Source organism: Pseudophryne corroboree, chromosome 2, assembly GCF_028390025.1.
Source record: "Pseudophryne corroboree isolate aPseCor3 chromosome 2, aPseCor3.hap2, whole genome shotgun sequence".
NCBI classification, from domain to species: Eukaryota; Metazoa; Chordata; class Amphibia; order Anura; family Myobatrachidae; genus Pseudophryne; species Pseudophryne corroboree.
The window spans coordinates 585,262,323-585,285,402 of NC_086445.1; the positions used below are offsets into that span (position 1 = coordinate 585,262,323).

At 48.4% G+C, this 23,080-nt stretch overlaps 1 protein-coding gene across 3 annotated transcripts in view; it reads left to right on the top strand.

Annotated features, from left to right (window-relative positions):
• MECR (mitochondrial trans-2-enoyl-CoA reductase) overlaps positions 1-23,080 on the top strand; it is a 116,289-nt gene that overhangs the window by 35,623 nt on the left and 57,586 nt on the right. For all 3 annotated transcript variants that reach the window (XM_063954515.1, XM_063954524.1, XM_063954523.1), the window contains exons 2-3: positions 10,826-10,923; positions 20,716-20,847. In XM_063954515.1, the coding sequence (XP_063810585.1) occupies positions 10,826-10,923; positions 20,716-20,847 (230 nt within the window). The remainder of the gene's footprint in view (positions 1-10,825; positions 10,924-20,715; positions 20,848-23,080) is intronic.

Sequence of the window (23,080 nt, forward strand, 5' to 3'; positions counted from 1 at the left end):
GGGTCTCTCGGACCTGGTCTCCACAGCTACTGCTGGAAAGTCAAAATTTTTGCCATATGTTCCCTCACAACCTAAGAAAGCACCGTATTACCAAATGCAGTCCTTTCGTTCACAAAAGGGCAAGAAAGTCCGAGGTGCGTCCTTTCTTGCCAGAGGCAGGGGCAGAGGAAAGAAGCTGCACAACACAGCTAGTTCCCAGGAACAGAAGTCCTCCCCGGCTTCCACTAAATCCACCGCATGACGCTGGGGCTCCACAGGCGGAGCTAGGCCCGGTGGGGGCGCGTCTCCGAAATTTCAGCCACAAGTGGGTTCACTCCCAGGTGGATCCCTGGGCAATATAGATTGTGTCTCAGGGATACAAGCTGGAATTCGAAGAGATGCCCCCTCACCGATACCTCAAATCGGCCCTGCCAGCTTCCCCCTTAGAGAGGGAAATAGTGTTAGCTGCAATTCACAAATTGTATCTTCAGCAGGTGGTGGTCAAGGTTCCCCTCCTTCAACAAGGGAAGGGTTATTATTCGACCATGTTTGTGGTACCGAAACCGGACGGTTCGGTCAGACCCATATTGAATTTAAAATCCCTGAACATATACCTGAAAAGGTTCAAGTTCAAGATGGAATCGCTCAGAGCGGTCATCGCAAGCCTGGAAGGTGGGGATTTTATGGTGTCTCTGGACATAAAGGATGCATACATTCATGTCCCCATTTATCCACCTCATTGGGCGTACCTCAGATTTGTGGTACAGGATTGTCATTACCAATTTCAGACGTTGCCGTTTGGTCTCTCCATGGCACCGAGAATATTTACCAAGGTAATGGCGGAAATGATGGTGCTCCTGCGAAAGCAAGGGGTTACAATTATCCCATACTTGGACGATCTCCTCATAAAGGCGAGGTCCAGAGGGCAGTTGCTGATCAGCGTAGCGCGCTCTCGGGAAGTGTTACAACAGCACGGCTGGATTCTAAATATTCCAAAGTCGCAATTGATTCCTAAGACTCGTCTGCCCTTCCTGGGCATGATTCTGGACACAGACCAGAAGAGGGTTTATCTCCAGATGAAGAAGGCTCAGGAGCTCATGACACTGGTCAGAGACCTATTAAAACCAAGACAGGTGTCGGTGCAGCACTGCACGCGAGTTCTGGGAAAAATGGTGGCATCATACGAGGCCATTCCCTTCGGCAGGTTCCATGCGAGGACCTTTCAATGGGATCTGTTGGACAAGTGGTCCGGATCACATCTTCAGATGCATCGGCTGATCACCCTATCCCCCAGGGCCAGGGTGTCTCTCCTGTGGTGGCTGCAGAGTGCTCACCTCCTCGAGGGCCGCAGATTCGGCATTCAGGACTGGGTCCTGGTGACCACGGATGCAAGCCTCCGAGGGTGGGGGGCAGTCACACAGGGAAGAAATTTCCAAGGTCTGTGGTCAAGTCAGGAGACTTGCCTCCACATAACATCCTGGAACTAAGGGCCATATACAACGCCCTACGTCAAGCGGAGACCCTGCTTTGCGACCAATCGGTTCTGATTCAGTCAGACAATGTCACCGCAGTGGCTCATTGAAACCGCCAAGGCGGAACAAGGAGCAGGGTGGCGATGGCGGAAGCCACCAGAATTCTTCGCTGGGCGGAGAATCACGTAAGCGCACTGTCAGCAGTGTTCATTCCGGGAGTGGACAACTGGGAAGCAGACTTCCTCAGCAGGCACGACCTCCACCCGGGAGAGTGGGGACTTCATCAAGAAGTCTTCACGCAGATTGCAAGTCGGTGGGAACTGCCACAGGTGGACATGATGGCATCCCGCCTCAACAAAAAGCTACAGAAGTATTGCGCCAGGTCAAGAGACCCTCAGGCGATAGCTGTGGACGCACTAGTGACACCATGGGTGTTCCAGTGGTTTTATGTATTTCCTCCTCTTCCTCTCATACCCAAGGTGCTGAGAATCATAAGAAAAAGAGGAGTGAGAACAATACTTATTGTTCCGGATTGGCCAAGAAGAACTTGGTATCCAGATCTGCAAGAAATGCTCACAGAGGACCCATGGCCTCTGCCTCTAAGACAGGACTTGTTGCAACAGGGGCCCTGTCTGTTCCAAGAATTACCGTGGCTGCGTTTGACGGCATGGCGGTTGAACGCCGGATCCTAGCAGAAAAAGGCATTCCGGATGAGGTCATTCCTACGCTGATAAAGGCTAGGAAGGACGTGGCGGCTCAACATTATCACCGTATATGGCGAAAATATGTTGCTTGGTGTGAGGCCAGGAATGCCCCTACGGAGGAATTCCAGCTGGGCCGTTTCCTTCACTTCCTACAGTCGGGGGTGACTTTGGGCCTAAAATTGGGTTCCATTAAGGTCCAGATTTTGTCCCTATCCATTTTCTTTCAAAAAGAACTGGCTTCTCTGCCTGAAGTTCAGACGTTTGTAAAGGGAGTGCTCCATATTCAGCCCCCTTTTGTGCCTCCAGTGGCACCTTGGGATCTTAACGTGGTGTTGAGTTTCCTGAAATCACACTGGTTTGAACCACTCAAAACGGTGGAGTTGAAATATCTCACGTGGAAGGTGGTCATGCTGCTAGCCTTGGCTTCGGCTAGGCGTGTGTCAGAATTGGCGGCTTTGTCACATAAAAGCCCCTATCTGGTTTTCCATGCGGATAGAGCGGAATTGCGGACCCGTCCACAATTTCTGCCGAAAGTGGTTTCATCCTTTCATATAAACCAACCTATTGTGGTGCCTGTGGCTACTACTGACTTGGAGGATTCCGAGTTACTTGATGTAGTCAGGGCTTTGAAGGTTTATGTAGCCAGAACGGCTAGGGTCAGGAAAACAGAATCTTTGTTTATCCTGTATGCTTCCAACAAGCTTGGGGCGCCTGCTTCAAAGCAAACTATTGCTCGCTGGATCTGTAACACGATTCAGCAGGCTCATTCTGCGGCTGGATTGCCGCTGCCTAAATCAGTTCAGGCCCATTCCACAAGGAAGGTGGGCTCTTCTTGGGCGGCTGCCCGAGGGGTCTCGGCTTTACAGCTTTGCTGAGCGGCTGCTTGGTCAGGTTCAAACACCTTTGCAAAGTTCTACAAGTTTGATACCCTGGCTGAGGAGGACCTTGTGTTTGCTCATTCGGTGCTGCAGAGTCATCTGCACTCTCCCGCCCGTTTGGGAGCTTTGGTATAATCCCCATGGTCCTTACGGAGTCCCCAGCATCCACTAGGACGTTAGAGAAAATAAGATTTTACTTACCGGTAAATCTATTTCTCGTAGTCCGTAGTGGATGCTGGGCGCCCGTCCCAAGTGCGGACTTCTTCTGCAAATACTTGTATATAGTTATTGCTTAAATAAGGGTTATGTTATAGTTGCATCAGGGTTGATCTGATGCTCTGTTGTTGTTCATACTGTTAACTGGGTAAGTTTATCACAAGTTATACGGTGTGATTGGTGTGACTGGTATGAGTCTTGCCCTGGATTCCAAAATCCTTTCCTTGTACTGTCAGCTCTTCCGGGCACAGTTTCTCTAACTGAGGTCTGGAGGAGGGACATAGAGGGAGGAGCCAGAGCACACCAGAATCCAAATTCTTTCTTAAAGTGCCCAGTCTCCTGCGGAGCCCGTCTATTCCCCATGGTCCTTACGGAGTCCCCAGCATCCACTACGGACTACGAGAAATAGATTTACCGGTAAGTAAAATCTTATATATATATATATTTATTATTGAGAACCCATTATAATAAATTTTTTATTACGTTGGTGGCACAGTGGAAATATAATTAGTGGGGCAGTGGGTGATAAAAAACTTCATCGCCTCCCCAATATTAAAATATGTAAAAAAGGTGCCAATTCCAAAGATATCTTTCGTCTTTCAAATTGTTTGAAAAATTGCTTAGTGTGTACACTCTATTTCGTTTGTCAGGACTCCTGGAAGTTCAAGGGAAATTTGGCATCTTTCACATTGATCATGTCTTCTAGTGTGTAGTGCCTTTTAGGGACCTCTATCCAAAAATGTCCTACACACTGGCCGACATCAGTCAAAGATATGAACGATCTCGTTCATAAATGAACGAGATACCGTTCATATCTTTGAGTGTAGAGGCTCCAGCGATGAACGATGCTCGGCCCCACGCTCGTTCATCGCTGGTCCCCCGTCGGGTGTACATGCAGGCCAATATGGACGATCTCGTCCATATTTGCCTGCACTTCAATGCAGCCGGGTGACGGGGGGAGTGAAGAAACTTCACTCCCCCCGTCACTGCCCCTCCGCCGCCGGGTCGCCCGTCGGCCGTATCCGCCGTCGTGCAGCTCGGCGGCGGATCGGCTAATGTGTAGGGCCCTAGTCTCCACTTTTTGGTACAGTCACTGCATACAATACTAGCAGAATTACGGGATACGGGACACTATTGGTCGACATGCATTAGGTCGACAGTCACTAGGTCGACATGGCCATTAGGTTGACAGCTCAAAAGGTCGACATGAGTTTTTCACATTTTTATTTCTCTGACGTCCTAGTGGATGCTGGGACTCCGTCAGGACCATGGGGAATAGCGGCTCCGCAGGAGACAGGGCACAAAATTTTAAAGTTTGACCACTAGGTGGTGTGTACTGGCTCCTCCCCCTATGACCCTCCTCCAAGCCTCAGTTAGGTTTTTGTGCCCGTCCGAGCAGGGTGCAATCTAGGTGGCTCTCCTAAAGAGCTGCTTAGAAAAAGTTTGTTTAGGTTTTTTATTTTCAGTGAGTCCTGCTGTCAACAGGCTCACTGCAACGAGGGACTTAGGGGAGAAGAAGTGAACTCACCTGCGTGCAGGATGGATTTGCTTCTTAGGCTACTGGACACTAGCTCCAGAGGGACGATCACAGGTACAGCCTGGATGGGTCACCGGAGCCGCGCCGCCGACCCCCTTGCAGATGCCGAATAGAGAAGAGGTCCAGAAACCGGCGGCAGAAGACGTCTCAGTCTTCATGAGGTAGCGCACAGCACTGCAGCTGTGCGCCATTGCTCTCCGCACACTTCACACCAGCGGTCACTGAGGGTGCAGGGCGCTGGGGGGGGCGCCCTGGGCAGCAATGTAATATACCTATTCTGGCTAAAATATATCACATATAGTCCCTGGGGCTATATGGATGTATTTAACCCCTGCCAGGTTCCAAAAAAACCGGGAGAAGAAGCCCGCCGAAAAGGGGGCGGGGCCTATTCTCCTCAGCACACAGCGCCATTTTCCTGCCCAGCTCCGCTGCGAGGAAGGCTCCCAGGACTCTCCCCTGCACTGCACTACAGAAACAGGGTAAAAACAGAGAGGGGGGGCACTTATTGGCGATATTTATAATATTTGAGCTGCTATAAAGGGAACACACTTATTAAGGTTGTCCCTATATATATATTTATAGCGCTTGGGTGTGTGCTGGCAAACTCTCCCTCTGTCTCCCCAAAGGGCTAGTGGGGTCCTGTCTTCTATCAGAGCATTCCCTGTGTGTCTGCTGTGTGTCGGTACGTGTGTGTCGACATGTATGAGGACGATGTTGGCGTGGAGGCGGAGCAATTGCCTGTAATGGTGATGTCACCCCCTAGGGAGTCGACACCAGAATGGATGGCTTTGTTTATGGAATTACGGGATAGTGTCAGCACGCTACAAAAGTCGGTTGACGACATGAGACAGCCGGCAAACCAGTTAGTACCTGTCCAGGCGTCTCAGACACCGTCAGGGGCTGTAAAACGCCCTTTACCTCAGTCGGTCGACACAGACCCAGACACTGACACTGAATCCAGTGTCGACGGTGAAGAAACAAACGTATTTTCCAGTAGGGCCACACGTTATATGATCACGGCAATGAAGGAGGCTTTGCATATCTCTGATACTGCAAGTACCACAAAAAGGGGTATTATGTGGGGTGTGAAAAAACTACCGATAGTTTTTCCTGAATCAGAGGAACTGAATGAAGTGTGTGATGAAGCGTGGGTTACCCCAGATAGAAAACTGCTAATTTCAAAGAAGTTATTGGCATTATACCCTTTCCCGCCAGAGGTTAGGGCGCGCTGGGAAACACCTCCTAGGGTGGATAAGGCGCTCACACGCTTATCAAAGCAAGTGGCGTTACCGTCTCCTGATACGGCCGCCCTCAAGGATCCAGCTGATAGGAGGCTGGAGAATACATTAAAAAGTATATACACACATACGGGTGTTATACTGAGACCAGCAATCGCCTCAGCCTGGATGTGCAGTGCTGGCGTGGCTTGGTCGGAGTCACTGTCTGAAAATATTGATACCCTGGATAGGGACAGTATTTTACTGACTATAGAGCAGTTAAAGGATGCATTTCTTTATATGCGAGATGCACAGAGAGATATTTGCACTCTGGCATCAAGAGTAAGTGCGATGTCCATATCTGCCAGAAGAAGTTTATGGACGCGCCAGTGGTCAGGTGATGCGGATTCCAAACGACATATGGAAGTATTGCCGTATAAGGGGGAGGAATTATTTGGGGTCGGTCTATCGGATCTGGTGGCCACGGCAACGGCCGGAAAATCCACCTTTTTACCCCAGCTCACCTCCCAGCAGAAAAAGCCGCAGGCTTTTCAGCCGCAGTCCTTTCGTTCCTATAAGAACAAACGAGCAAAAGGACATTCCTATTTGCCCCGAGGCAAAGGAAAGGGTAAGAGACTGCAACAAGCAGCTCCTTCCCAGGAGCAGAAGCCCTCCCCGGCTTCTACAAAGGCGTCAGCATGACGCTGGGACCTTACAAGCAGACTCAGGGGCGGTGGGGGGTCGCCTCAAACATTTCAGCGCACAGTGGGCTCACTCGCAGGTGGACCCCTGGATCCTGCAGGTAGTATCTCAGGGTTACAGGCTGGAATTCGAGAAGTCCCCTCCTCGCCGTTTCCTAAAGTCTGCTTTGCCAACGTCTCCCTCCGACAGGGCGACGGTATTGGAGGCCATTCACAAGCTGTATTCTCAGCAGGTGATAGTCAAGGTACCCCTCCTACAACAGGGACAGGGGTATTACTCCACGCTATTTGTGGTACCGAAGCCGGACGGCTCGGTAAGACCGATTCTAAATCTAAAATCTCTGAACCTGTACATACAAAAATTCAAGTTCAAGATGGAGTCACTCAGAGCAGTGATAGCGAATCTGGAAGAAGGGGATTTTATGGTGTCCTTGGACATCAAGGATGCTTACCTTCATGTTCCAATTTGTCCTTCACAAACCAGGAAAAGTATCTGTGCATCAATGCACACGAGTCCTGGGAAAAATGGTAGCTTCTTACGAAGCGATTCCATTCGGCAGATTCCATGCACGAACTTTTCAGTGGGATCTGCTGGACAAATGGTCCGGATCGCATCTGCAGATGCATCAGCGGATAAAATTGTCCACAAGGACAAGAGTGTCTCTGCTATGGTGGTTGCAGAGTGCTCATCTGTTAGAGGGCCGCAGATTCGGCATACAGAACTGGGTCCTAGTGACCACGGATGCCAGTCTGAGAGGCTGGGGAGCGGTCACACAGGGAAGAAACTTCCAGGGCGTGTGGTCAAGCCTGGAGACGTCTCTTCACATAAATATACTGGAGCTAAGAGCAATCTACAATGCTCTAAGCCTGGCAAAACCTCTGCTGCAGGGTCAGCCGGTGTTGATTCAGTCGGACAACATCACGGCAGTCGCCCACGTAAACAGACAGGGCGGCACAAGAAGCAGGAGGGCAATGGCAGAAGCTGCAAGGATTCTCCGCTGGGCAGAAAATCATGTGTTAGCACTGTCAGCTGTGTTCATCCCGGGAGTGGACAACTGGGAAGCAGACTTCCTCAGCAGACACGATCTGCACCCGGGAGAGTGGGGACTTCATCCAGAAGTCTTCCACATGATTGTGGTCCATTGGGAAAGACCAATGGTGGACATGATGGCGTCCCGCCTCAACAAAAAACTGGACAGGTATTGCACCAGGTCAAGAGACCCTCAGGCAATAGCTGTAGACGCTCTGGTAACACCATGGGTGTACCAGTCAGTGTATGTGTTTCCTCCTCTGCCTCTCATACCAAAAGTACTGAGAATTATACGGCAAAGGGGAGTAAGACGGGACCTGCTTCAGCAGGGACCGTGTCTATTCCAAGACTTACCGCGGCTGCGTTTGACGGCATGGCGGTTGAACGCCGAATCCTAAGGGAAAAAGGCATTCCGGAAGAGGTCATCCCTACCCTGGTAAAAGCCAGGAAGGAGGTGACTGCACAACATTATCACCGCATTTGGAGAAAATATGTTGCGTGGTGTGAGGCCAGGAAGGCCCCGACGGAGGAATTTCAACTGGGTCGATTCCTACATTTCCTGCAAACAGGATTGTCTATGGGCCTCAAATTAGGGTCCATTAAGGTTCAAATTTCGGCCCTGTCGATTTTCTTCCAGAAAGAATTGGCTTCAGTTCCTGAAGTCCAGACTTTTGTAAAAGGAGTACTACATATACAGCCCCCGGTTGTGCCCCCAGTGGCACCGTGGGATCTTAATGTAGTTTTGGATTTTCTCAAATCCCATTGGTTTGAGCCACTCAAATCGGTGGATTTGAAATATCTTACATGGAAAGTAACCATGCTACTGGCCCTGGCTTCAGCCAGGAGAGTGTCAGAATTGGCGGCTTTATCGTATAAAAGCCCATATCTGATTTTCCATTCGGACAGGGCAGAACTGCGGACGCGTCCTCACTTTCTGCCTAAGGTGGTTTCAGCGTTTCACCTGAACCAGCCTATTGTGGTGCCTGCGGCTACTAGCGATTTGGAGGATTCCAAGTTGCTGGACGTTGTCAGAGCATTGAAAATATATATTTCAAGGACGGCTGGAGTCAGAAAATCTGACTCGCTGTTTATACTGTATGCACCCAACAAGCTGGGTGCTCCTGCTTCTAAGCAGACGATTGCTCGTTGGATTTGTAGCACAATTCAACTTGCACATTCTGTGGCAGGCCTGCCACAGCCTAAATCTGTCAAGGCCCATTCCACAAGGAAGGTGGGCTCATCTTGGGCGGCTGCCCGAGGGGTCTCGGCATTACAACTCTGCCGAGCAGCTACGTGGTCAGGGGAGAACACGTTTGTAAAATTCTACAAATTTGATACCCTGGCTAAGGAGGACCTGGAGTTCTCTCATTCGGTGCTGCAGAGTCATCCGCACTCTCCCGCCCGTTTGGGAGCTTTGGTATAATCCCCATGGTCCTGACGGAGTCCCAGCATCCACTAGGACGTCAGAGAAAATAAGATTTTACTTACCGATAAATCTATTTCTCGTAGTCCGTAGTGGATGCTGGGCGCCCATCCCAAGTGCGGATTGTCTGCAATACTTGTACATAGTTATTGTTACAAAAAAATCGGGTTGTTATTGTTGTGAGCCGTCTGTTCAGAGGCTCCTACGTTTGTCATACTGTTAACTGGGTTCAGATCACAAGTTGTACGGTGTGATTGGTGTGGCTGGTATGAGTCTTACCCGGGATTCAAAATCCTTCCTTATTGTGTACGCTCGTCCGGGCACAGTATCCTAACTGAGGCTTGGAGGAGGGTCATAGGGGGAGGAGCCAGTACACACCACCTAGTGGTCAAACTTTTAAATTTTGTGCCCTGTCTCCTGCGGAGCCGCTATTCCCCATGGTCCTGACGGAGTCCCAGCATCCACTACGGACTACGAGAAATAGATTTATCGGTAAGTAAAATCTTATTTTTATTTTATTTTTGGACTTTTTCATACTTTACGATCCACGTGGACTACGATTGGGAACGGTAACCTTGCCCGAAGCATGTCGAGCGAACACAGTGCACTGATTGGGGTTCCCGGTCACTTTATGAAGAATACGACCCCTAAAAAAGTAAAAAAAAACTTGTGTACATGTCGACCTAGTGACCCTGTCGCCCTAATGCATGTCGACCAATAGTGGTTGTCCTAATGACCGTCGACCTAAGTTGTATCGACCCAACGACCCATACCCCGGAATTACAGCCTCTGTGGGAAGAGCATTAGTATATGCCAGGGGATGCAGTCAACTTCCCGACGGACGGGATCCCAGCGCTCGAAAATACCGACTCCAGAATCCTGTCTGTACCAGGAACAGAGGCATCTAAATCCCAACAGAACTCGGGATCCCGGCGTCTAAATACCGATGTCCGGAATCCTGATCCTTCTTTCAGCGGGACGCGATCGTGGGGGTCGGGGGGGGGGGGGGTAGGTTTAGACATTAGACGGGGGGGTTAAGGTTCAGGGATGGGAAGGTTCGGTACTGGGAGGGTTAGGGTAGGGAACAGGTGAGGGTTAGGGGTCTTAATGGGGAGCTGTTGGGATTCTGCTTGGATGGGATGCCGCTGTCTGTATTCTGACTGCCGTCCATTGGGAAATCATACCGAACCCTGTGCCAGCACCCTTATGTTACAGAGGAGAGCCATGTATAGCTATAGCTTTTTTTCTTTAGCTTTTATTTCCAAAGTTGGGACACCATTCTCTACTTTCTCTAACAGTATGATAACATTTGTTGACCAGCAGTCGTGCTCGGAGAGGTTAGGGTTTGGCTGCGGGAGAGGTGGGTTAGGGGTAAGGTAAAAAACACTTACCGGGTTGTGTCAGGATTCTTGCTGTCGGGATCCCGAGTGCCGGTATTTTGTGCCCAACCCAGCTAAGTTTAATTAAAGCCCAATAGATTTTCAATCCCTACTTACAGTTTCATATCTATTAACGTAACTTAAACAATGGTTGCAAATTTGCTGCTCATTTCTGCTCATTTTTAACTAAATGATGAATGACTACAATGTACAGTGGTGCTTCTTTTTTTTATAACCTGCTGTTGCATGACATTAAAATACATAATATTGTCTTTTATTTTGTTTTAAGTCTGCAGAGTCTAAAAGTCTCCTCTCCGACTGATTATGAAGTCCGCGTTAAAATGTTGGCTGCCCCCATAAACCCTTCAGACATTAACATGGTCCAAGGTAAAGCTTTCTAATCATGAAATACTTGGCTGTAGAAAATCTTTTAATGTACCTTAAATATCAACACTATAATGCAAAATTTACTTAAAATTTAAAAAATTCAATTGTTAAATGAATACAACTGACCCATAAATGCCTGGTGTGAAATAACTGTAAAAAAACAATATACTGTACTGTGCAATCTGTTTTTTAGTGATTATGACAAACCTCTCTTAGCTACTGTGGTGTGGGTGAATGTGGATGTAACATGAAAGTAAAAAAGTAATAGTTGTATTGGAGGACCAGACATGATAGGAGAGCTCAAGGAGCAATAGCACACACAAAATCTCTGCCATCACTCAAATTATGCCCACTTAACAGTAACTGAGGGATATAATTACTAAGTTTATAAAAGTGGAGATGTTGCCTATAGCAACCAATTAAGATTCCTATTATTATTATTTATATAGCAACTTCTAGAAGATAATAGCTGAAATCTGGTTGCTATGGGCAACTTCTCCACTTCTATAAACCCACACCTTCGTAAATATACCTATGTGCGTCTGTCCACCATGGAGATCATAATGTACACAATGGTGCTTGGAACTTTCTGTCTCTGACTCGTTCCACCACATATCCCCTTTCTCAATGTAGAAAGTTGTCTGATTTATCAACTGCTATCCACCTTAGCTGATAGTGCTGTTTCCTATTTTTGAGTTATGGCCTGTAAAACAGTAATAATACAGTATGAGGATATATATATTATATGTCAACAGGACAATGCAGATGCAGTTGCTCTGTGATTTAAAGCGTTTTAACAATGTCGGCACTTGATCGTAAAACATCCTGTTTAATGCCAACACTTTTAAAATGCTTTAAATCACATCACATTGACACATAACCATAGCGCTGTTGACATTTCAGTGTTTACTGTCTGTACTTACTTCCCCGGGATGATAATTTCCCCTGGAGCTAGCCGGTGTGACATGCCATAGTTTTCAGGTGAAACTGAGAATAAGTGTGCTATACCTTCTTTATAGCTCTGCTTTGTACGCTTGTCACCAACATAGTGCTCTGCATTGTACACTAGTCACCAACATAGGCCCTCATTCAGAGTTGTTCGCTCGCAAGCTGCTTTTAGCAGCATTGCACACGCTAAGCCGCCGCCTACTGGGAGTAAATCTTAGCTTAGCAAAATTGCGAACGAAGTATTCGCAATATTGCGAAAAGATTTATCTGTGCAGTTTCTGAGTAGCACGAGACTTACTCTTCCAGTGCGATCAGTTCAGTGCTTGTCGTTCCTGGTTTGACGTCACAAACACACCCAGCGTTCGCCCAGACACTCCCCCGTTTCTCCAGCCACTCCTGCGTTTTTCCCAGAAACAGCAGCGTTTTTTCACACACACCCATAAAACGTCCAGTTTCCGCCCAGAAACACCCACTTCCTGTCAATCACCATACGATCACCAGAACGAAGAAAAAACCTCGTAATGCCGTGAGTAAAATACCAAACTTCTTAGCAAATTTACTTGGCGCAGTCGCAGTGCGAACATTGCGCATGCGCAGTTTGCAGAAAATCGCTGCGATGCGATGAAAAAGAACGAGCGAGCAACTCTGAATGAGGGCCATAGTGTTCTGCGTTGTACGCTAGTCTCCAACATAGTGCTCTGCTTTGTACGCTTGTCACCATCACAGTGCTCTGCTTTGTACACTAGTCTCCAGCATAGTGCTCTGCTTTGTACGCTAGTCACCAACATAGTGTTCTGCTTTGTACACTGGTCTCCAACATAGTGCTCTGCTTTATATGCTAGTCACCATCATAGTGCTCTGCTTTGTACGCTAGTCTCCAACATAGTGCTCTGCTTTGTATGCTAGTCACCATCACAGTGCTCTGCTTTGTACACTAGTCTCCAGCATAGTGCTCTGCTCTGTACGCTAGTCACCAACATAATGTTCTGCTTTGTACACTGGTCTCCAACATAGTGCTCTGCTTTATATGCTAGTCACCATCATAGTGCTCTGCTTTGTACACTAGTCACCATCATAGTGCTCTGCTTTGTACGCTACTCACCATCATAGTGCTCTGCTTTGTACACTAGTCTCCAACAAAGTGCTCTGCTTTGTATGCTAGTCACCATCATAGTGCTGTGCTTTGTACGCTAGTCACCAACAGTGTTCTGCGTTGTACACTGGTCTCCAACATAGTGCTCTGCTTTATATGCTAGTCACCATCATAGTGCTCTGCTTTGTACGCTAGTCACCATCATAGTGCTCTGCTTTGTACGCTAGACCTCAACATAGTGCTCTGCTTTGTACACTAGTCTCCAACATAGTGCTCTGCTTTGTACGCTAGTCTCTAACATAGTGCTCTGCTTTGTACGCTATTCTCCAACATAGTGTTCTGTGTTGTACGCTAGGCCTCAACATAGTGCTCTGCTTTGTACGCTAGGCCTCAACATAGTGCTCTGCTTTGTACGCTAGTCTCCATCATAGTGCTCTGCTTTGTACGTTAGTCACCATCATAGTGCTCTGCTTTGTGCGCTAGTCTCCGTTATAGTGCTCTGCTTTGTACGCTAGTCACCATCATAGTGCTCTGCTTTGTACGCTAGGCCTCAACATAGTGCTCTGCTTTGTACGCTAGGCCTCAGCATAGTGCTCTGCTTTGTACAGTAGTATCTATATAGGTTTTCAGATTCGCATATTTTCAAAGTCAAGAAAGGTTTTATTCTGTATATGAACTACAAACTGGACTCGCCGTGTTATGCTGGTCTAGTTAGGTCTGACTTCATAGTAGTGTCCTTTCAAAGCAAATTTGGAATGACGACGTTGAATAACGCCAATCAGGAAAACTGGATATCCTTTGGTGAGGGATAATTGTTAAGTAGACCATCTATGGCAACTCTGACAGTTACAGCTTCTGTTACTGGTCCATAAAATCAGTCTATTATGAAATGGTGGCACGAACAAAACTATTGAAAAATGTAAGTAATCCCATCTTTACTTGATAGTAAGCATACAGGAGAAAATTTATGACCCAAATAGACCAAAATATAATATTGGGTACTGTTTTTGGTGCAAGCCCAACAGTGCATCATCTAAGGTCAGTGGTTAGCAACCATCAATGTTCTGATGCCTATAGTGAGTGTTTTACCATCGTCTGGAGGTGGCAGATAGTAGACATCTGTGACTGATCCCCGATGGTGAGTGCTGCCTACACTACGGGGGTCATTCAGGTGCAGTTGCACCTTCGCTATCATGCGCAAAGTACCGATGTTCTGTACTTTGCGCATGCGCAGGACATGTTGTGCGAATGGGTCCTGCAACGTTGGAAGCAGGCCAGCAGCAGACTGTCAGTGATTGACAGTCTGCCACCGTTCGAGTGAAGGGGCAGTGTCAGCCTCCATTTGTGAAAACATTGGTGTGTCGCTGGCGTTTAGGGGGTGAAAAGAGGTCAGGAATCTCTGTCGCAACACAGAGATTTCCAGGCCTCTGCCGGTTTGCCTGTAAGCTATCCGATGCAGCATCCTAGGATGCAGGTCAGATTACTACTGCAGCAGGAGACGTCTGCTTGTAATAGACACCACCTACTGCATTACCATACATCGATATCACTGCTGCTTCCATGATAAGGGGGGATCGTAAGTGATCACGCAGGCCCTTTATGCACATGCGCAGACCCCCAAACCATCGGATTTGTATGTAAAAAGTCAGGTTTGCATACAAATCTGTATCAGGCCATATGTTCGATTTCTTACTTTTATTTTTTGTGCATTTGTGAAAGATAAGTATGTGGGACGTAGGTCACAAAACTGATCTAGAGTGCAGCCATCTCTGTCTTCCTCATAGTATTAAATATATTGGGTTTAATGTTTAATCAGCATGAAATACAGATTTACTTGAAGGACATAAATGTTTGTACACATAATTTTCATGTAGGCCTTTAAGAAACTAGAGGATTACATTCTGCTAGATTAATTTCTCTGACGTCCTAGTGGATGCTGTGTACTCCGTAAGGACCATGGGGTATAGACGGGCTCCGCAGGAGACTGGGCACTCTTAAAAGAAAGATTAGGTACTATATCTGGTGTGCACTGGCTCCTCCCTCTATGCCCCTCCTCCAGACCTCAGTTAGTATCTGTGCCCGGCCAGAGCTGGATGCACCCTAGGGGCTCTCCTGAGCTTCCTAGAAAAGAAAGTATTTGTTAGGTTTTTTATTTTTAGTGAGATCTGCTGGCAACAGACTCACTGCTACGTGGGACTGAGGGGAGAGAAGCGAACCTACCTGCTTGCAGCTAGCTTGGGCTTCTAAGGCTACTGGACACCATTAGCTCCAGAGGGATCGAACACAGGCCCAGTCCTCGGTCGTCCGGTCCCGGTGCCGCGCCGCCGTCCCCCTTGCAGAGCCAGAAGAACGAAGAGAAGTTGAAAATCGGCGGCTGAAGACTCCGGTCTTCATTAAGGTAGCGCACAGCACTGCAGCTGTGCGCCATTGCTCCCTTAGCACACCACACACTCCGGTCACTGATGGGTGCAGGGCGCTGGGGGGGGGGCGCCCTGGGCAGCAATTAGATTACCTTACTTGGCGAAAAGCACATAATACAGTCTGATAAACTGTATATGTGCATTAACCCCCACCATTAAAGTACATAAAAGGACAGAAGACCGCCGCTGAGGGAGCCGTGCCTTCTTCCTCAGCACACCGGCCCCATTTTCTCTTCACAGCTCAGCTGGAAGGAAGCTCCCCAGGCTCTCCCCTGCAGTATCCTGGTACACAAAGGGTAAAAAAGAGAGGGGGGGCACATAAATTTAGGCGCAAAACTGTGTAAGCTGCTGTAGGGGAAAAATCACTCAGTATAGTGTACATCCCTGTATTATATAGCGCTGTGGTGTGTGCTGGCATACTCTCTCTCTGTCTCTCCAAAGGGCCTGGTGGGGGAACTGTCTTCAAATAGAGCATCCCCTGTGTGTGTGGTGTGTCGGTACGCGTGTGTCGACATGTCTGAGGTAAAAGGCTCCTCTAAGGAGGTGATAGAGCGGATATGTGTGTGGGAGGGTGTCTCCGTTGACAACGCCGACACCTGTTTGGATATGTGTAAGTGCTGAGGTAAAATTATTGCACAAAAGGTTAGGGAACAGAAAGGAAATCTACCCTGGTCTGTCCCTATGTCACAGAGTCCTTCAGAGTCTCTCTATGTTCTCTATCCAAAATAACAAAGTATCGACACGGAGTTTAACTCCACTGTCGACTACGATAATGCAAAGTTACAGCCAAGAGGGCTAAAAGATATTCAATATATGATTATTGGAATAAAAGATGATTTGCATATCACTGATGACTCATCTGTCCCTGACACGAGAGTACACATGTTAAGGGGAAGAATGCTGAGGTAAATTTCCCTCCTCTCATGAGGAAAAAGAGCGGGAATCTCCAGACAAGAGACTGCAGCTTCCCACAAGAGAATTCTCAGGCTGTATCCTTTCCCCACTAGGGCCAGGATGTGTTGAGAATCTTCCCCTTGGGTGTCCTGTTTGCACTAGCTAATCTCAGGGATCCTGCAGATAGTGTGCACATTCTAGTATACTACCCAGACCGGCGATTGTGTCGGCATGGGTTTATAGCGCTGTGGCAGCGTGGACAGGTACCTTATCAGCAGAGATTGAGACCCTAGTATGCATATAAATATTTTAAGATGCTGTCTTAAGTGATAGATATATAATTATAAAGCATGCCCAAAGGGACATGAGTATACTGGGTCCTAGAGACAAAAGCTATGTCGATTTCTGCTTGACGTGTCCTGTAGAATATACATTGGACAGATGATGCTGACTTAAGAGGCATATGGAAGGCTGAGGATTGTGTGGAGAAAGGTTCTCGGGCCTGGTCTCCACAGCTATAGCTGGTAATTCTGATATTTTGCCTTATATTCCTGCACAGCCTAGGAAAGCACGACATTATTAAATGCAGCTTTTCGAATACAGAAACAAGAAAGTCTGAGGTGCGTCCTTTCTTGTCAGAGCCGGGGGCAGAGGAAAGAAGCTGTACAACACAGCTAGTCCCCAGGAACAGAAGTCCTCCCCGGCCTCTACAAAAATCCACCGCATGTCGCTGGGGCTCCACAGGCGGAGCTAGGCCCGGTGGGGACACGCCTTCGTAAGTTCAGCCACAAGTGGGTTCACTCCCTGTTAGATCCCTGGGCAATAGAAATTGTATCGCAGGGATACAGGCTGGACTGTGAGAAGATGCCCCCTTACCGAGGACCCGGCGGGCTTCCCCCCAAGAGAGGGAGCCAGTGTTAACTGCAATTCGTAAATTGTATCTTCAACAGGTGGTGGTCAAGGGTCCCCTCCTTCAACAAGAGGGTGTTATTATTCGACCATGTTATAATCCCGAAACCAGACGGTTCGGTTAGACCCATATTGTATTAAAATCCCTGAACATATACCTGAAAAGGTTCAGGTTCAAGATGGAATCGCTAAGAGCGGTCATTGCAAGCCTGAAATGAATCGGGACATAAGGGATGCATACCTTCGTGTCCCCATTTATCCACCTCATCAGGCGTACCTCAGAATTGCGGTACGGGATTGTCATTACCAATTTCACCAAGGTAATGGCGGATATGATGGTGCTCCTGCGGAAGCAAGTTGTCACTATTATCACATACTTGGATGATCTCCTCATAAAAGCGAGATCAAGAGAGCAGTTGCTGGACAGCGTATCACCTTCTCTGGAAGTGAAACGGCAACACGACTGGATTCTATATATTCCGAAGTCGCAGTTGGTTCCTACAGCTCATCTGCCTCGCCTAGGCATGATCATAGACACAGACCAGAAGAGGGTTTATCTCCCGATAGAGAGAGCTCAGGAGCTCATGACACTGGTCAGGAATCCATTGAAAACCAAAACAGGTGTCAGTGCATCACTGCACTCGAGTCCTGGGAAGGATGATGGCATCATCCCCTTCGGCTGGTTCCATGCAAGGACAATGGAACTTACTGGACAAGTGGTCCGGATCACATCTTCAGATGCATCGGTTAATCACCCTATCCCCCATTCGGCATTCAGGACTGGGTCCTGGTGACCACGGATGCAAGCCTCCGAGGGTGGGGGGCAGTTACACAGGGAAGAAAATTCCAAGGTTTGTGGTCAAGCTAACAGACTTGCCTTCACATCAATATCCTGGAACTAAGGGCCATATACAACGCCCTAAGTCAAGCGGAGTTCCTGCTTCGCGACCAACCGGTTCTGATCCAGTCAGACCGCAGGGGCTCGTGTAAACCGCCAGGGCGGCACAAGGAGCAGGGTGGCGAGGGTAGAAGCCACCGGAATTCTTCGCTGGGCGGAGAATCAAGTAAGCGCACTGTCAGCAGTGTTCATTCCGGGAGTGGACACGACCTCCACCCGGGAAAGTGGTGACTTCATCAGGAAGTCTTCACGCAGTTTTGCAAATTGATGGAAACTGCCTCAGGTAGACTACATGGCGTCCCACCTCAATAAAAAGATAAAAAAGGTTTTACGCTGGGTCAAGGGACTCTCAGGCGATAGCTGTGGTCGCACTAGTAACACCGTGGGTGTTCCAGTCGGTCTATATATTCCCTCCTCTTCCTCTCAGACCCAAGGGCTGAGAATTGTAATAAACGGAGGAGTGTGAACAATATTCTTTGCTCCGGATTGGCCAAGAAGGACTCGGTACCCGGAACTGCAAGAAATGCTCTCAGAGGACCCATGGCCTCTGCCTCTCAGTCAGGACATGTTGCAACAGGGACCCTGTCTGATCCAAGACTTACCGCGGCTGCGTTGGACGGCATGGCGGTTGAACGCCGGATCCTAGCGGAAAAGGGCATTCCGGATGCAGTTATTCCTTCGCTGATAAAGGCTAGGAAAGACGTGACAGCAAGACTTTTTCACTGTATATGGCGAAAATAGGTTGCTTGGTGTGTGGCCGGGAAGGCCCTACAGAGGAATTCCAGGGGGGTCGATTCCTGCACTTTCTACAGTCAGGAATGACTATGGGCCTAAAATTAGGATCCATAAAGGCCAAGATTTCGGCCCTATCCCTTTTTCTCTCTCAAAAAGAACTGGCTTCACTGCCTGAAGTTCGGACGTTGTTACAGGGGTGCTGCATATTCAGCCCCTTTTGTGCCTCCAGTGGCACCTTGGGATCGTAACGTGTGTTGGATTCCTAAAATCCCACTGGTTTGAGCCACTTAAGACCGTGGAGCTAAAATATCTCACGTGGAAAGTGGTCATGCTTTTGGCCTTAGCTTGGACTAGGTGTGTGTCAGAATTGGCGGCTTTGTCATGTAAAAGCCCATATCTGATCTTCCATATGGAAAGGGCAGAATGGAGGACTCGTCCCCAATTTCTCCCTAAGGTGGTATCATCGTTTCATTTGAACCAACCTATTGTGGTGCCTGCGGCTACTAGGGACTTGGAGGATTCCAAGTTGCTGGACGTAGTCCGGGCCCTGAAACTTTATGTTTCCAGGACGGCTAGAGTCAGAAAAACTGACTCGCTATTTATCCTGCATGCACCCAACAAGCTGGGTGCTCCTGCTTCGGAGCAGACTATTGCTCGCTGGATCTGTAGCACGATTCAGCTTGCACATTCTGCGGCTGGACTGCCGCATCCTAAATTAGTAAAAGCCCATTCCACGAGGAAGGTGGGCTCTTGGGCGGCTGCCCGAGGGGTCTCGGCTTTACAACTTTGCCGAGCTGCTACTTGGTCGGGTTCAAACACTTTTGCAGAATTCTACAGGTTTGATACCCTGGCTGAGGAGGACCTTGAGTTTGCTCATTCGGTGCTGCAGAGTCATCCGCACTCTCCCGCCCGTTTGGGAGCTTTGGTATAATCCCCATGGTCCTTACGGAGTACCCAGCATCCACTAGGACGTCAGAGAAAATAAGCATTTACTCACCGGTAATTCTATTTCTCGTAGTCCGTAGTGGATGCTGGGAGCCCGTCCCAAGTCCGGACTCTCTGCAATACATGTATATAGTTATTGCTTAACTAAAGGGTTATTGTATGAGCCATCTGTTGAGAGAGGCTCAGTTATTGTTCATACTGTTAACTGGGTATAGTTATCACGAGTTGTACGGTGTGATTGGTGTGGCTGGTATGAGTCTTACCCTGGATTCCAAATCCTTTCCTAGTAATGTCAGCTCTTCCGGGCACAGTTTCCCTAACTGATGTTCGGAGGAGGGGCATAGAGGGAGGAGCCAGTGCACACCAGATATAGTACCTAATCTTTCTTTTAAGAGTGCCCAGTCTCCTGCGGAGCCCGTCTATACCCCATGGTCCTTACGGAGTCCCCAGCATCCACTACGGACTACGAGAAATAGAATTACCGGTGAGTAAATTCTTATTTTTAGTAGCGTATTACCTTGGCTTTAAAGGAGAACAACTTCCATCTATAGCATTCTGCATCTAGCCTCCACAGGTTGTGAGCTCTGCAGAATTATGGGCTCAAACTAATTAAATCATAGTTGCATGCAATATGGGGAGGAAAGGGGGAGGGGGTGGGGGGAGAGTTGCCATTGCATTGGAACTCTCCCCTCTTGTGGCTCTATCTTGCACAGATTTGCCCATATGGTCCCTAGAAATCTGCAGATCCAGTGGTAGAGTAAGTACGTAATACAGCCAAATTTACTTGCTCTTGTAAGTAAATTGGATTGACCCCATGGAGTCACTGGAGGTGTGTTTCTCCATTTCCACAGTGACCACCACAAGAGAAAGGAGTATTCATTACCCAAATAAAATGTTTTCATGGCATTCTCTTCTATAACCTTTTAAGTTCCTTTTTATGTTTTTTCCAGGGACCTATGCATTGTTGCCCCAGCTCCCAGCTGTAGGGGGCAATGAAGGAGTAGGTGTAGTTGCAGAAGTTGGAGCTCATGTGTCGTCATTCCGGTCTGGTGATTGGGTGATTCCTGTGGACACTGGTCTAGGTGAGAAAATACGTAACATTGAGATAGTGAAGTGTTTCTGCAGGTCTCCTTTCCTTATTTTCAACACTGTTTTAAGTTCAATGGCACCAAGTGGGGATGCAGTTACTAATTCTTACAACATGTCGTCACTGTAGACATGGTGAATGTTGCCATTATGAATGTAGACCGAATATACTACACCCCACTTAAGGGTTTTTGCACCACCTCTACACACATTTAAGATCCCTACTCATAGAAAAAGTCTAACCATTCTAAAGTGTATCCATATTAAACAAATGGTATTCAATGGATCTGTTTGGCCAATGAAAAGTAATGAAACTATAGAGATTTGTCCTCCTACATCTAGCCATGCAGCGTGAGATGCCTGGCGTGAGTGAGCAGCCAGGTCCCAAGTTTTTTTTGCCAAAAAAGTGTCTTAGTCACAACGTGATCTAACTAGGGCGCACGAGGAAACTGCTGATTCATTTGATGTGACACTTGTATATTGGGGAGGCAGTCAAGATCCCGCCAGACGGGATCCCGATGGTCGGAATACCGACACTGGGATCCCAACAGGCACAATCCTGACATATTCTCCCTCTGTGGGTGTCCACGACACCCATAGAGGGAGAATAAATTAGTGTACCGAGCGTAGCGAGGCACCGTGCCCGCAAGGGGCTGCGTTGCGCTTGCCCCCCCCCTGTCGGGATTCTGGTGATCGGGATCCCGGTGTCGGTATTCCGACTGCCGGGATCCCATCCAGCGGGATCTCGTACTGTTCCCGTATATTGGGGGTGATTCAGACCTGATCGCTGCTCTGCGTTTTTGCACAGCGGGCAATCGGGTAGTAACTGCGCATGCACCACAATGCGCACACACGTCTGACAACAACAAAGTGCATCGCCGGTCAGCGTCGGGATGGTGCGAAAAATCCGATCGCACGGGCGTTCGCAAGGTGATTGACAGGAGGAAGCAGTTTGTGGGTGGTAACTGACCGTTTATTGGGAGTGTCCGGAAAAACGCACTCCAGCCCCGATCAGCCTCTTCTCATCGCACTCTAGGAGTAAGTCTTGGGCTGCGCAGAGACTGCACAAAGTGGAATTGTGCAGCTTTGCGTACACATGGGATCGCACACTTGCTAGGATGAATTTTCACTTGCCCTGGAGGCAGCGACTATCCAAACGCAGGACAGCAAAGTTTGCAGCCCAGCGATCAGGTCTGAATCACCCCCATTGTGTGTGACTTAGTCTGTGTACGAAGCAGAATAGAACTTCTATTGGAAAAAAGCTGCGGCTGTTACATTGTAGCACTTTGTATACAGATTCAGACACTCGGGCGCACACATATATGTCAAATCAAATTAACCAGCACAGTTTCATTGTGTGTCCTAGTAACATTGCGTTGAGACTAAGATGCATTTTTAGCAAAACATTATTACACGGGCCTTTGTGATTGCTGCTCTTAGGATGCGCCGAGTGGGTCCGCACCGGAGGCAACGGCCCCGAGTGGATCTGATTGGGCGATTTTGTCCTCAGCCGTGCGGGAGCTGGCTTCTCAACTGGCAGCCTCCAGGTTACCTCCGCCTGCTGTGTCAGGCTCTCCTGCAGAGCCACTGTCTCAGCCCCCACAGTAACCCTCTGCGGAGCCAACGTGGTTGCGCGATCTTTCTCAATCTGTGCAGGGCTTGGTACAGTTCTCCAATTCCCTACAACAGGCTCTGACTTCTTCTACCATTTGGCAAAAGTCCTGCCGGGGATCTTCTGTCCTCTCACTTATGGAGGAATCCCATTCGGACGCCTCCTCGGATGAGGAAGCTTCTTCGCAGACCGCGGGGGACGATACCCTTCAGTCTCAGGACGACCGTATGACGCAGACCAGGGTGGATGATATCATCTAGGCTGTTCGTCTGCAGCTGCAGATTAAAGATACGGATGCGCCTGCAGATGCTGAGACGCCTTTCTTCAAACATAAGAAGAAGGATCTTGCAGTGTTTCCTCCCTCTACTCATCTGAGCGCTGCTTTCAAGGAACCTTGGGCGCACCCGAATAAGACATTTCTGGTGTCTCGCCGCATTCTTAATGTCTATCCGGTACCGGAAGAGGAACAAAAGAAGTGGGAGACACCTCCCGTGGATGCTCATGTGGCCAGATTGGTCAAGTCAAATACCCTGCCTATTCCTGATGTCACGTCTTTACGGGATCCAGCTGATAAAAAGTTGGACCAATTCCTCAAGACAATCTTTACTAATGCAGGT